At 41.0% G+C, this 16302-nt stretch overlaps 1 protein-coding gene across 2 annotated transcripts in view; it reads left to right on the plus strand.

Moving 5' to 3' along the window:
* Window positions 1-16302, plus strand: part of ZFPM2 (zinc finger protein, FOG family member 2) — a 341648-nt gene that overhangs the window by 197671 nt on the left and 127675 nt on the right. For both annotated transcript variants that reach the window (XM_018570969.1, XM_018570976.1), the window contains exon 5: window positions 4826-4937. In XM_018570969.1, the coding sequence (XP_018426471.1) occupies window positions 4826-4937 (112 nt within the window). The remainder of the gene's footprint in view (window positions 1-4825; window positions 4938-16302) is intronic.

The following is a 16302-nucleotide window of genomic DNA, read 5'->3' on the forward strand; positions in this document are numbered from 1 at the left end:
AACTGCAGTCTACGTATAGCTGACCCCTGGCAAACAGTTAAAAATAAGTTTGAAATACAATACATACTTGTTAAGGTATAACCTTTATAGTTTACATCTAAACATAACAGGTTATGATGAGGTGGGCCAAAAGGCTTTTTTTGTTTCCTTTTGCCCACCTCATCATAACCGGTTATGTTTAGATGTAAAGTGTTGATTTAAAAACAATGTAAACCAATAATACATTAATATATTATTAAATAAATAAATAATGGCCAGAAAAGAAATGCAGACTGTGAAAATTGGAGTGCTCAGTAACGTGCTTATATACACTGGCGTTTAGTATAGTGCCCCCTTTCATTGGTGGAAAGTAAAATACTCTCTTAGATTGGTGGTCAAGGAAAACGGAGCCTCCTAAGATTGGTGATCAGTGGGAGAACCCCCTAACATATTTGATTAGTGGAGAAGGGCTCCATTACACTTGCGGTCATTGGGAAAAATACTTCTAGCATTAGTGGTCAGTGGAAAGAATGATCTTTACATTAGTGGTCAGTGAGAAGAATGATCCTTACATTAGTGGTCAGTGAGAAGAATGATCCTTACTTTAGTGGTTAGTGAGAAGAATGATCCTTACTTTAGTGGTCAGTGAGAAGAATGATCTTTACATTAGTGGTCAGTGGAAAGAATGATCCTTACATTAGTAGTCAGTTAGAAGAATGATCCTTACATTAGTGGTCAGTGAGAAGAATGAGCCTTACAATACTGGTCAGTAAGAAGAATGATCCTTACAGTTCACTGGTCAGTGAGAAGAATGAGCCTTACAATACTGGTCAGTAAGAAGAATGATCCTTACAGTTCACTGGTCAGTGAGAAGAATGAGCCTTACAATACTGGTCAGTAAGAAGAATGATCCTTACAGTTCACTGGTCAGTGAGAAGAATGAGCCTTACAATACTGGTCAGTAAGAAGAATGATCCTTACAGTTCACTGGTCAGTGAGAAGAATGAGCCTTACAATACTGGTCAGTAAGAAGAATGATCCTTACAGTTCACTGGTCAGTGAGAAGAATGAGCCTTACAATACTGGTCAGTAAGAAGAATGATCCTTACAGTTCACTGGTCAGTGAGAAGAATGAGCCTTACAATACTGGTCAGTAAGAAGAATGATCCTTACAGTTCACTGGTCAGTGAGAAGAATGAGCCTTACATTAGTGGTCAGTGAGCAAAATGAGCCTTACAGTAGTGCTCAGTGAGAAGAATGTTCCTTCCATTAGTAGCCATTGAGAAGAAAGATCCTTACATTAGTGGTCAGTGAGAAGAATGATCCTTACATTAGTGATCAGTGAGAAGAATGAGCCTTACATTAATGGTCAGTGAGAAGAATGAGCCTTACAATACTGGTCAGTAAGAAGAATGATCCTTACAGTTCACTGGTCAGTGAGAAGAATGATTCTTACATTGGTAGTCAGTGAGAAGAATGATCTTTACATTAGTGGTCAGTAAGAAGAATGATCTTTACATTAGTGGTCAGTGAGAAGAATGATTCCTACATTAGTAGTCAGTGAGAAGAATGAACCTTACATTACTGGTCAGTGAGAAGAATGATCCTTACATTAGTGGTCAGTGAGAAGAATGATTCTTACATTAGTAGTCAGTGAGAAGAATGATCCTTACATTACTGGTCAGTGAGAAGAATGATTCTTACATTAGTAGTCAGTGAGAAGAATGATCTTTACATTAGTGGTCAGTAAGAAGAATGATCCTTACAGTAGTGGTTAATAGTTACAGTGCCCTTTATATCGGTGGTGAGTTGGAAAAATGCCCCCTTTACAAAAAGCTGAAGAGATGATTGGTGTCAGTGGTATATTATCTGGGAGGGAGAAATTACTGAATGCTCAAAGAACCCTTAGCAATGCCTTGAGCAACCTTAGGACTTCATTGAACCTTGGTTGAGAAAGACCGCTATAAAATATTAGGCTTTATTTGTAGTATAAACCAGCAGTTCTGGAGATTCAGTTGGCTTTGGAGCAGAAAGAAATGGTTTGCATGGCTCTGACCCCTCTACTAAAGTGAGGAATACATCCTTTGATTTTTGGATTTGTGGAAGTTACTGATGAAGCCACTGCCGTGCCTCTCCTTCCTATAAGTATGTTCACATTGTATGAATGTCAGCACTGCACATAGCAACATTACCCTGACTTTCTCAGTGCTAGCCCTTTCACAGTCTTATCCTACGGGTGGTTACAGAAAGATAGAATAAAACACAATTGAAGTACTAAATGGTGTTTTTACATATACATAACAGAATTAAATTGTGTTTTTGTATGTGCATAAAAGCAGATCTTACTTTTAACCTTACTAGCAGTTTTTGCAGAATTAAAGAATGGCTCCTCCCAAAGCTGATTTTAAAGTTTTGCATGCTTCCTGGCAAGTTAAATGAAAACACAGCTTTCTTTAAAGTTCAAGGACTGCAACTGAAGGTAGGAGGGGCAGAAACACAGTGCTGAAAATAGCACCATTGGAGGCAATAATTGACATTGGATGCCATTGGGTGGCTCAACTCAAAAATGCCCTCAAAAATTGAAATGTCAATGTTCGATGGAACTGTAGGCTGTCATTGGTGACCTCTCCTTCTAAATGTGCTAGCTGCCTGGATATCATGCTGGTTCTCTGACCCAGAATGTCATTAAAGAGGAGCCTTCCAAAACTGATTGTAGTTTTGCATGCTTCCTTACAAGTTGAATGAAAATGCTGTTTTTTCCAAAGCTCAGGGATGGTAATGGAGAGTAAGAGGCGCAGAAACACAAATGATGCAGTGGGTGGTTTAAATCACTGATGCCGCCAGAAATTGAAATGTCAATTTTGTATGGAAGAGAGCATTTAAAAGAGGCGCTTAAATTGACGTCACCTTATATGATCAATGAACACTTTGACGTGATTGGTCATTACATTGGAGAACTACCAATACACACATTTCTTCTGCACATGATTGAATGATCGAAGTAGACTTCACTTTATTCACTAGGCTAAGCTAACATTATCTTTGCAAAGTGAATGTATTTCCTTGGTTTACCTCAGTGTAATATATGTTTAGTTCAGCCTTGCTAGCTCTTTAGTCTGATGGGTGGGAGGAATAGGTCCTATGGTGAGTTTACAGTAGTTTACAGGAGATAGAGCTCAGGCTGGACTTCAACAATATAGAGGTGTTAGTTGGCAGGTGGAAGGCGGAGCAGTGACAGAAAGTATGGAGACCTGCAAGCTCTAAAAAGTGTTATTGTTCTAGTTATACTATACATAGCCTAGAAGGGATGGGTGAAACACAAGACAATACTTTGGCATTCATTTGGCAGGTAAAACTTTTTTATATATTCCTTTTTAGCTATAAATATATATATTTGGCTCGAGTCGCCCTCTAAACTTAATATAAACAATAAGATGCTTTCACTTTCATTAGACTTTAAGTGGAAAATAAACACCATTTTGCTATGAACTGTCTCCTATTTGTACATTACTACAATGTTATAACATCATTCAATAACGGGATGTAAAACCAATCCCTTGTTACATATAAAAATAAATCCTCGGCTGAAATAAAAATTGATCTTTATATTTTATTAAACCTCAAAGGACAAGAGGTGTCATGCCTTAACTCCCTTGCTTTGAAATGTATTCGCTCTGCCTCTGGAGACTTCATATTGAAACATTAACAATATTATTATTTCAGCGGCAGTAAAACTGTACATCATCACACGGAGAAGATAGAAAGGGGAAAATTACATTATTCATTCAGAATAATTTCCTACTAGAAAATAAATGTTACGGCGGATAAGGTTTTGAAATGGATACCGATTCCCTGAATTCTTTCCTGTCTGTTTCAGGAAATAGTGAGATCTTATTGATAATGAAGTACAATGTAGCTAAAGTTCACTTGCAAACATGGATCTCTGCTCTCAAAGTCATCTGCATTCTCTTTGTAATCCCTGACCGCCAGGGATCTCACATATCTTTGAGATCTGATACAGTATCTTTTGGAAATATCCTTGATAATAATTTAGCTATTCAGATTGGTGAAAAAGCCGGAACATGCTCCCCCCCCCCCCATTGAACTTTTTAAAATGCTAATCGTAGACAATACATAGTTAAAACTGAATTCAAGACAGATTATTGCAGTTCTATATTCATTAATAAATCATAAAATGTATTTTTTCTAAATGTAAGCGGTGTTATTACCTGAATTTGACTTGGTATTAGCCTTTCTCAAAGCTTAATTTAGATTACAAGCCTGTTAGCCCACCTAGAGCCCCTCACTCCACCACCACCACCACTGACCCACCCAGATGATTACTAACTTCTCCCGGAAATCTTTTCCTGTGCTGGCTGCCATTAGACTTGAATGAGACTGTACTCCAGCACTAAAGATGATGGTAGGATACATCAGGTTGAGAGTCTCTACAGTGAGATTAGAAAGAAACAGGAACTAGAGACTGAAGGTCTTGCTGCCGAAGTCTATGAAAGAGTATCTTTGTGGAATGGGTGTAGGGCTTAGACTAGATTGCCAAAGCTTCACAGGGCTTTATGAATCAACATGTTCTTACTAACAGCTAGAGATGTTAACCCAAAGCCACCAATCAGATTAAAACTTCTGGTGGAAGAGTTGTGACCTGTAGCCTCCTCCAGAAACCATGCACATCGATTAAATCTTAAATTGCCATTTGAAAATAACATGAGATCTTCTGAGTATTACAGTGGTTCTCATACAGATGAAAGTGAAACACCTGATTATGTAAAATGTCTATTAATGAAAAACATTCCTTCACCCCTCTTTTCTTGTATGTGGTTTCCTGCAGAAAACAAAGACCCCTGTGCCACTGATGCTGACAGATGGTCCTAAATGGCTGCTGGATGTGACTTGGCAAGGAGTAGAGGATAGCAAGAACAACTGCATTGTGTACAGCAAAGGTAAACATCACTTACTGTTCTTTTCATAGTGATACAAACATTATATGCTTATACGGCTTATTTTAAAGGATTTTATGGTTATAAACTTTCAGTTTAAAACCAGCTAAAATTCATGTGTATGGAAACAAAATGTGTGCAAAGTCTTACTGTTTGTTTTCTGTAGAAAGTACCCAAAGCTTGCGTAAAAATAAAAGTCTGTCCCCTGCCAGCATGCTGAATAGACACACCATTGCTCTCTTTGTAGAAGCAGTGGTCTCTCTGCAGAGGTTCAACACTCCCCCTGCAGACTTAAAGCTCTGCAATTAGCAAACATCATGTGCTCCCTGCTGTTTGGAAAGTTCTAGTTCTGACTTAGGAGGTGCGTTGGACCTCTACAAAGAGACTACTGCTTCCACACAGAGTGCAAGGATTCTAATCTATAGCATCCTGAAAGGGAACAGGCTTTTCTACTATGGCTGATTTCACAGGGGCTGATCAGGAGGGGATCTATGCATGGATCCCCTCCTGATCGGATCAGTATGATTTGGATGTCACCACTGTGACATCCATGTCTGTTTTGTAATGGAAGAAAGAACTGCTGGACCCCATGTCGGTCTATGGGGGGTCGGATGTAAATGGACCTCTCAATGTGTCAGTTTACATCAGATTACCCCCGGTCCGGCACGATCAGGTCTGGCGAAACAGAACTCTGCTCTGTTTGTTTTTCCAGACCTGACTGGAGTCGAGGGTAAACAGATGTAAACAGAAACCCGGCCGTTTAGACCCGGCTGTCAATAGATTAGTATGGGGCATCTGATCGGGTACGCCTGAAAAACTGACAGGGGGACCGTTTGGATCCCCCCAAGTGAAAGGGGCCTAAGGCTGTGGCTGCTTTCTAAAGAAAACAAACTTTAACAACTTGCACAGCTTTTGCTATTATCACCCTAAAATATATTTAGTTGATTTAAGCTAATTGAAGGTTTAGTTGGGCTTTAAACAAAACCTGTACTGACAGAAATGGAGAGGCTGCCATTGCAGACCTCAGTCTAAAAAAGTTGGGTGTCTGGCTGTATCTGGCTTCAATCATTTCTAAGTCGTTTATCAGAAACAAGCATGCAGTGAAGCCAGAACTTCGAATCTACATTCTAGGTCATGTGACCAGCATGACAGCCAGGCAATTAGCACATGTAGAAGGAGAGGTCACCGATGACAGCCTACATATTTACAACAGTACAGCTAAAAGAAATGACCAGCAAAACTATTTATTATTTTATAATCTATTAACCAGTTATTGAAATGGAACCCCCCATGCAACATACTGTATGTCACCTGTAAGTGAATGCTGGTCCTTTCACTGCTCTGTCACATGAAGACTAAATTACATTCATTCTTTCTGCTTTATGTGTTTTATACTGACCCGCAATGGAGAGAGATAATGGGGCCCACCTGAAATGCTCTATGTTCTGGGCGGAATTATTTGATATTTTATTTCATAACGGTTCCTTCCTTTCAGGTCTTGCATTTAGCTATTTGACACCAAGGATAGTAAAGCTAGGACAATGTATTGTATTATTGTAAATTGGTTAATCTTTGTATCCCAGCAGCATAATGTGAACACTGTTAAAAACTCTTTAGATAATGTTTACTTTGATTACTAATGGGAGGGAGGGGAGGGGGGAGCAAGAGTTCCAAGCACTTACCCAGTCACTGGTGTTGTATGGAGAACTGTAAAAATTGCCCTTTTCATTATAAATATGTTTGGTATCATCCTGGGTTTGTGGACAGGTCACACAAATCTTTGTCACCAGACATGGTGCCTTTGAACCTGTTCACCTGTGCAGGAGCTATCTACATTAGCGTCTCTCTACTGTATTCATGCCATCAGGCCTGCAGTACAAGTCTGCATCTGGTGATGTTTCTCTGTCCTAACCATTGACAATAAAAGCATTGGGCCAGTACACAAGCACAGATAATGTAATAGTATCACAGATGACAACATACACTCATACTGAAGCATATGTGTTGACTGAGTTCAGATGGAAAGAAGGACTTGGCTTAATCCTGTGTGTCAAGGAAACAAATACAAGGGATCTCATGCTGAGTTGTAAGTGTGCTAGGTAGTTGTAGGGTTGTAGGCAAAATCTGGAAGTCAGCTGCTATCTCCATAGCATGGTTCCCAGCTCTATTGATGTTCACATAAAACAGGGGTGTGACTTGTCCACTCTCCCTGTCACATTCTTTAAAAAGAAAAAAAGAGAGAGTGGGATCTCCCGGCAATAACCATGGCTGGTATGCAGACTGGGGGACTTGGGCATAGGATCTCACCAGCATAATAAACATTTAGGTGACACAACTCTGTGTATCTAAGAGAATTAAAATATTTTTGGAAGTCCTAAGTTACTGACAATGCAAGCCTCATTTCAAATAATTCATTTGTCATTTAAAAAAAAAAAGTAAACCTGTTAAGAGGGACAATTCAGACTGAGCAAATTAGAAAAAAATGCATACGCAGAGGTTTCAGTGAAAAAAGTCAGAATTAATCATCGATCCAGATTTCTGGAAATGTTGACTAATAGTTGAGCTGGGCTCTCTTCTCTTTAAGCCCCTTACTAGTGAATGGGGCACATACAATTAAAGAACTAATAGGAGGGCTTAAGAGGTGGGAGGGTGATGTAACATCAGCTGCCTATGTCTTGCAATCTACTGTACATGGATTCAAATGAAATTCCAATATATTTATTTGGAAATACCTCCCGCTGACCTCCACATCACTACTGTATCCTGCAATAGGTGGAGATCAAAGGGAAGATCCCGTAAGAACTGCAGGGAACCATGGAGACTGAGACTCTCAGAAGTGTGTCAGTTTTAGAAGATTTCTCCACATTGGAGAGAAGTTCACCGGCATGGACAGCATGAATGGTGATTACATCCTGTCTTCTTTTAAAGGTATAGCTGAGTTGTTTTTTTAATATTTTTTTGTATAGCGACAGGGTCCCTTCAAGGGGCCCTTTTGTTAATGGGTAAAATAACCAACAACTAAATATCTAAACTAAATATCAGTTCAATCATTCACAGTTTTATATGGAAGACCTCTTGAGTAGAGGCGTTTTCCTGCTCTGATCCCCATCATAGTCTGTAAAGCAGGGCAAAGTAGTTTCGCTCCTCCTCCTTAACAGGTAGGTCAATAATGGGAGTAAGTGGACTACAATGGAATACAGTAAGTGGGTGGAGTTTGGAACTCACGTGCAGAGATCTCATCACCAGACTCCACAAGGCATACAAGAAGCATCTGCATGACCTCTGAATACCAGTTTTGTGCGCCTGGACCCTGTAAATCTTTTCTCACTATAGCGTTATGGTAAACGCATAAGAGCCATGAGTTTAGCAAATGCTACTATTGCACAGTACTTTGCATTGCCATTGGTTCTCAATGGCAGTCATTGACTCTCAATGGCACCCTGACGCACCTCCCATTGGGTGGTTTTTTGTTGTGTGCACTACTTTTTTCTCACCGCAATAACAGCTGCCAGGGGGGGCGTTGTGGCCCCATTGAGAATCAATGGCAATGCCAACCACCAGCGCACCTAGCAGGTGGTATGATGCTATGCATTAGCGTGCACTATACACATAGATTCGTGCTTTTACCATGATGTCATGAACGAGCCCTTGTCTAGACAAAACTGTAATACCTCCAATACACCTAATGCTGTAAAGTGAATAATGTATTTTCCCTCATTTCAGGCTCACATTTGTGTTTCATGTTTGTTATTTATTTCGGGAACAGCCTATGGTTGCACCTGCATTGATTAGTCTGATCTCTTCTACCCTGTAAGCATATTGATATACTGAGATCTGTCATGTAGAACCATTCATTTTGCTTTGAAGTAAATACAGTACTGCCCATGGTTTTTTAACTTCACTGCTCTTCTGATAGCGGGGATGGATTAGGAGATCATACAGAGCTGCACTTTTTCTCACCTGTTATTGCTACTCTGGAGTCTATTGTCTCATGCTATATAATGCTGCTCTTTACCTGAATAATAACCTAAAGCTGAAGTTTAATCTGCTTATATTTGCCGTGTCGGGGTTCTCCTTTCCGTCCCCCTTAATCATGTTTCTACTGAAATTTTTAAACAAAACCTTTCCAGTTTCATTACATACCTTGTTGTACACATAGCGATATTGTCACTGGGTCTCTGCAATGTAGACAGATCACACTGGTAGGAGGGGCCGGCAGGGTGCTGTACATAGCTTCCTGAAAACATCACAGCCTGCTGCCTCTCTACTCCTTCTAATTGACGTGATGTGAGTAGTGAGCTGGCACATGGGATGAATTATGTGAATGTTAAAACTTCTTGATGAGTGGGTGTCAGTCTGGAGGAGCGGGCAGTCCTAGGCAGGGTGCATTTGTGTGCAAACTGCCCTAGGTATATCTGCACATGATAATGAGCCTCCATGATTGAAAGAGCTAAAATCTAATGAATGAAAGGGGCAGTCAAGGGACAGGCAGGATGGGATGGAAAGTACTAGAAGATGCTGGAGTCCTCCAGCCAGGAAATCAGGTTGGCTCTGTCTGACTTGCTGCAGCCTCTAATGCACGCTGTTAGAAGCTCACAGTGTGCAATGAAATCACAATAAGCAATCTCAGTACAGGAGAGGAGTCTGTGCAAGGTAAAGCTGGAAGTAGTTCAGCTTTAATAAAGACTTTGCCTTAGGCAAAATGTGAATTTGCAGTGCAATGGGCCTCTTAATGAAGAACTTGTCTGAAATAGTCTGTTGGTATATTTTCAGAAAGGAATTAACACAAACTATTGCTCAATATAAAGTTTTGAAACTTATACCAGCACTATTACCTACCTATAAATATGTTTATTTGTATTGTCTTTTACCTCTTTCAGTTGATTTTAACTGGTAATCCTATAGTGATAGCCCAATGATGTAAACCATCTCTTCCCTAAAGATTCCTGTCTTTCTCCTTGTCCCATTGTTTACGCTACTACAAATGCTGATGGAATCACTTACAATGAATGCTGCTCCTTCATGTTTAGAAGTTTTAACTTCCTGCAGAATCAGTTGGTCCCCTGAGCACTGGCCGTGATATCCTGTTTTAGGGTGACTCATTCCCCTTGCAGGTTCCGATAGAGCCACCCTTGTGTGTGCTAGTAAGCTGGGTGTGTCTCCACAAACACACAGACACAGCAAGGCAAAGTATCCCTCTTCTCCCCACTCTGTTGTCTTTCTCCAAGCTACTGGATAAACAGCTGCTGGAATGTGTGCTCTCCCATGTGATCTTGTACTGGACAGGGAGTTTAGGGAAGCTGAGCCAAGAGACTTGGAGTCAGCTGTTTAGAAAAACAATATCTGTAAGTGCTTGGGCAAAATTTTAAGGGAATACTTTGCACTGCGCCTTGCCCAAAAAAAGTCACACACTCTAAAATTTTGTTGGAGTACCTTTAGCTTTGATTACGGCACACATTTGTGAGACATTGTTTCGATACGCGTTATTTTTTCACCGAGATCTTGTAGTGATGAAGGGAGAGTCGGAGCACTGAGTAAAGTCTTCTCCCGCACATCCCAAATATTCTCCATGGGGCTAAGTTCTGGACTCTGTGGTGGCCAGCCCATGTGTGAAAATGATGTCTCATGCTCCCTGAATCAATTCTTTCTAGATTTGAGCCCGAAGAATCCTAGTATTCTCATATTGGAATATGCCCAATGTGCCATCAGGGAAGAAAAAAATCTATTAATGGAAAAACCTGGTTATTCAGTATATTCAGGTAGGCAGCTGACCTTCTTTTTTGGGGACATGCGTTGCTGAACATAGACCTAACTAACTGAAGCAGGCGAAGTGAGGAGGGTGCATTCATTTGGTGGGATAAGGTATGCCGCCGGGTCCCTTCCTCTCTTGTGCAGCTGTCGAGCTCTAGGTCCATGGCCGAGTGGCTAACTTTTTAGAAGGGGCGACACCAAAATATGTGTCAGTGATTTTGGTGTCACCTCCTCTAATGGTGTCACCCGGTGTGGGACGCACCCCCCTTGTGGTGCCTCTGCTGCCGAACTCCAGGCGGTGACTTTTTTTTGGGGCCAGGCAGTGTATTTTTCATTGATCTGGATTCATTATTAAAAAAAAAACATTTGACCATTTAATACTTCTTTAACACAGCAATAATAATTCAAAATCATTAACTAAAATAAAAATTGCTATTCTGTGTAAGTGTAGCTAATCAGTTATCTACACACATGATCTTAGGCTCACGTCAGAGATTATAAAGCTCTGACGTGAGCCTAAGATCATGCCTGCTATTCGCCCATTACCTTGCAATTGCCCATGTGGTCTACATAGATGGTTTGGGGCCATGAAGTCCCCGTGGACTGCCCCAAGTGTCTTTATTGCCATTTTATGTTGCACTGCCACATTGCTTATGTGGAAGGTTAATATAGCCTTTGTTACTTGAGTATCAGATTGTTGTTATCACTGCACTGATCCATGGGACACAGTCTTCTGCATATGGGGGTGGGGGGTTGCTTGTTGTTTGCATTAATTATTATTTATGCTTGTTGCTTATGGGGGTGGGCTCTTGGATATACTTGATATATAATGTGTTTGTTGTTTGAATTACTTATTATTTATGTTTTTTTTAATACTAAATAAAGTTGGATTCTGTAAAAAAAAAGCAAACAAGGGGTGTATATATGCATTTTTCAATGTTAGCCTTCACTATTATAATGCCTTAAGGAGGAAATTCAAATTCTTGCGTAAGCCCAGCAGTAACAGGTTCTCTTTACAGAACACAAACCCCCCCCCCTTCCTCAAGTATGAACATGCAGCGGTTAGCACTCCAGTCCCTTATGTTAATATCGGCTATTGTCAACCAAGACAACTCCTAGTTGTGCCTTGACGAAACTTTGATTACCCCTTTGTAGATTTCACAGAATATTTTACGATTTTACACATTTTCTTGGAGGTTTTACAGCTGTGCATGCACACTGAGATGAAATATGTCTTTTTTTTTTTGCTAAGGCAACCTCACCGACTGCTGTAAAAAGGGGGGGGGGAAATATTCTAAAGCCCGAGAATTTAAGCAAACAGGCGTTCATATCAAATTATTTACATCCGAAACATTAATCGGAACATCAAAGGGTTTCAGAAAAACTTCCTCGAAACAATTACAAGTTGTTCTTTTAATCATTACATTTTACACACTCAGAAGTGGGATTCTTTTTAACCTTCAGAAGCCTTTGAAAGTGCCAAATGAAATATTAAATATATAAATACACAGCATCAATTTGCATTTAAATAACGTGTGTCAGGTTCTGTAAAACATAACATTTGTTGTGTTGGAATGCGCACAATGGAAGGGGAGCGCTCTCGGCTCCGAGCTATCGCCGTTTATCTCAGATACCGCAATTCCGTGTATCTCCGTCGACGCTCCCTGCTCTTAGATGACCCGAGTTACAATAAGCAGATTTATTATGCATAGAATCGAACTTAACTGTTTGTTCACAAACAAAACAAAACAAAAAAAACACAGCGCTGTGTTATAAAAGATAGAGGGGTCCACGCTCAGCGCTATGGCTTCACGGTGCTGGGAAACTGAATTACTTTTAAATGAATAGCTGTGTTTTTATGTGTCGGCTCAGTGGGTAGGTTCACCGTCTCAAATATGTTTACATAATTCTTTGGAGGTTTGCTCAGTATGGGATCAAGGATGTCACTGTGCTAAAGCTAACGGCTAAATATACAGGCAAAGAATGTTTATGAGAACTGTTTTACCTCTTACAGGATCTGTATGTTGAGTTAGTACCAGGTAACACTGCCAGACAGCACAGCCAGGCCCCCAACCTCCTCTGCAGCAGCCTGCTGATTGGACAGTGAAGGATCAACACCACGTTGTTGGGTCATCACTCTGCTGTCAGTATATTCAGTGTTATTGGACATACACCCGATTGGTTGCCAACATTTTTATAATAATTAAGCATACATATGGTCGAGGCTGTAACTGTACTATCTGTATGTTGGGTAAGTTCCAGGTAACCCTGCTAGACTTCACAGCCAGGCCCTCAACATCCCATGCAGCAGCCTGCTGATTGGACAGTGAAGGATTTAGCGGCACGTTGTTGAGGCCAGGTTCACACTATGGCGGTCCGTGTCTGCGCGGCAATTGTGCATGACACCACGCGGATGGCCACATGGTCACGGAATCAACCACCACCGCCAATTGTGCTGGCGGTGCCAATATTTTCTAAAGGCACCCCAGTCACGCCAGTTTCTCGGCACAATTCTGTCCGTGCAATCAAACATGTGCTATGCGTCGTGTGTCGTGTTGCCGTGCACATGTGACCCCATTGAAATCAATAGGGTCGTGCGACAACCGCTGTGTCCAACTGCACACGATCGCCTGGTCCCAGGAGTCATCACTCTGCTGTCAGTGTATTCATTGTTATTGAACATATATCTGATTGGTTCCCAAAATTTTTACATAATAAAGTATATGGTCAAGGCTGTAACTGTACTATCTGTATGTTGGGTAAGTTCCGGGTAACCCTGCCAGACAGCACAGACAGGTCCTTAACCTTCCCTGCAGCAGCCTGCTGATTGGGCAGTGAAGGATTTTGCAGCACGTTGTTGAGTCTGCTGTCAGTATGAACGTTGTCATAACATATGTCTGATCGGGTCTCAAAATGTTTACATAATTATTTGAAGGTTAGCTCCGTGCTAACAAGTCAAGGCTGTAACTGTACTATCTCTATGTTGGCTTAGTTCCAGGTAGATATTTTGTTTCATGCCCGAAGCAGGGCTAAATGTAGAAAAAAACTACCCGCCCAGCGCCCAGAACTTCACGTCCCGGGCATCAGGAGATAAGAATTCCACACTCCTGCCTCCCCTCTGCTCCATGCCACCCCGAGGCCGGGCCTCAGTTGGCCTTGTGGGAAATCCGGCCCTGCATACCGTATGTTGGATCTGAAGTATGATGGTTATTTAATGTTGAAATAACCACATTATTTTGTGTTTTCTTTAATATATGCATGGAGCTCAGTTTAAAGGAAAATTCAACTTACGTGGACCCCTGGTAGACACCCTGTAGGACAAGGAATTATCACTTGAGGGTTAAAGTGCATCCATACCTAAGAACAACAATTGTATTATATTGCATCTCATCAGTCCTCAGATGTGGTGGGTACATTCGTTTTTTCTTTTCAGGCATTTGTTTGCATTTATTTCACCTGGTAATCCTTTCTGATATATGCATGTTGTCCTGGGGTGAGAACGTTCACTGGTAGAGTTTGTTTTCTTTATTACACAGTCAGACGAGTAGAAGAGCTTGTTCTCTGCCACCATACTGTAAAGACGTGACCTTACTCTGTGTGGAAGCATTGGTCTGTCTGCAGATTTCTATCCCTGCTGAGCTGTCCTACAGCCCTGCAATTAGAAAAGCTCATGCTTCTTGCTGATTGGAGAGCTCTAGCTCTGAATCAACAGTGGGTGTGTTTGACCTCTTTGGACAGACCACTGCTTCCACACAGAGAGCAGGAGTCCTTCTTTGCAGCATCCTGGCAGGGAACATACTTTTTTACTCTATGAAAGGCAACAAAAACAGACTTTGCACACATTTTGTTTTGAAGCACCTGGAATGTATGTATGTAAATGTACAGATGAAACTCGAATAATTAGAATATCGTGCAAAAGTAATTGCAGTAAGTGCTGCAAAAGGGGCCCAAACCAAGTACTGAGTACATATGCATGCTTGTACTTTTCAGAGGTCCGATATTTGAGGTTGTGGATTTGGGGTTCTTGGGGTTTTCATGAGCTGTAAGCCATAATCATCACAATTATGACAAATCACGGCTTGAATTATCTTGCTTTGCATGTAATGAGTCTATCTCATATATTAGTTTCACCTTTTAAGTTGCATTAGTGAAATAAATGAACTTTGCACGATATTCTAATTATTCGAGTTTCACCTGTATGTAAGTTTTGAATGGACCTAACCCAAAGATCATGGTAATATATTAATCTGTAGTTGTATGGGGACACTTATTGTATTCTTGTTTTTGATGTTGAAGGTCCCTGGCCAAAAGCCATTAGGTGTTGTGTTTATGGTTAGAGATAAGGCACTGGTCCAAACCGGAGCCCCCTTCCGAACGAGGAAGTGTCACCCAATCAGCTGTGGACTGGGTATTCCCAGCCCCGCAACTGAATTTAAACAAGTAGGTGGGATGCTTGTGCTGATGTCATTTACCATAAATAGACATGTAGCCATATAAGGTCAATGACGCCTTAATTCTGCTGGTGATCCAATTGGGGCGATTTTTCCTCACTGTTCCTGTGATGCTGCTACAAGACATGTAAGTGTGGTTCTCATGAAGACAGGAAGAGGCATTTTAATTTAATTTTAATTCTAACTCTTCCCCTCTGTACAAAGCCTTTTTTTTTTGCCTGTATTCCCATTGGAGAGATTTTCCATGGATGGAGAGACTGACACAGAGATAATCTGCTCCTTCTTTCACTGTCCAGTCACAGGGTCATTGTGGGGAGTAGACCTATAGTGAAAGTGAAGCAACACAGTCCCCTCCTTTGCTAGAGAGGCCTGTGCTATACCGGAAAGCAGTGTAAATCGCAGGACTGGATAGACAGAAATAAAAATGCTATAGCAGGTAAAACAGCTCTGATATATGTAATCCATCTGTGCATTTCGCTTCTATACCTGTAATGAATAGCAGAAGTGAACTGGACACTCACAATAGCTTTGCTAAGGGGTTTAATGTAAAAAAAAAAGGAAAACCGACCATTTCATCCCTTTTTTAATCAGTGAGTAGCTGCAGATCCATATTGAATGAGTTAAACGTGGCTGCATTTTTGTGCCGTGACCCCACACCTCTGATCACAGGACAGAGAGCTCTGCGGATTTGTGCTGCTAAAACATATTTTAAATGCCAAGTCAGGAGAAAGGCATCTGAGGAGGATGCACTTGTCATATCTTACTGGACAATATACACAATGTATGGAAACGTACCCGGGGGTTTTAATTCCATGACAAGGCTTGGCTCTGATATAAGGGTGGAAGAAGCAGCGCATTTAAACAATGTTTATTTTTTCATATTAAAGGATAAGTTTACCTTTCTGACCATGTTTCATGTTACTCCCATATTCAGGGTTTAATACAGTTTAATTGCAACCCACAACTCCACCCCCTCCCCCCCTCCACCACCACCAGCACTACCACCACTACCACCACTACCACATACCTGAATTGCTGTTCATCTACACGGAAGGCTGCTGCTCTTTTTGAAAATAATTTTACTGGGTAAAAAGTACCATGGAGAAAGTACTAATGGAGAAAGTACCATTAGCCACCAACTCTCAATGATCACATTGCAACCCCCC

The sequence above is a fragment of the Nanorana parkeri genome, unplaced genomic scaffold (genome assembly GCF_000935625.1).
Source record: "Nanorana parkeri isolate BGI_ZX_2015 unplaced genomic scaffold, ASM93562v1 scaffold39, whole genome shotgun sequence".
NCBI classification, from domain to species: Eukaryota; Metazoa; Chordata; class Amphibia; order Anura; family Dicroglossidae; genus Nanorana; species Nanorana parkeri.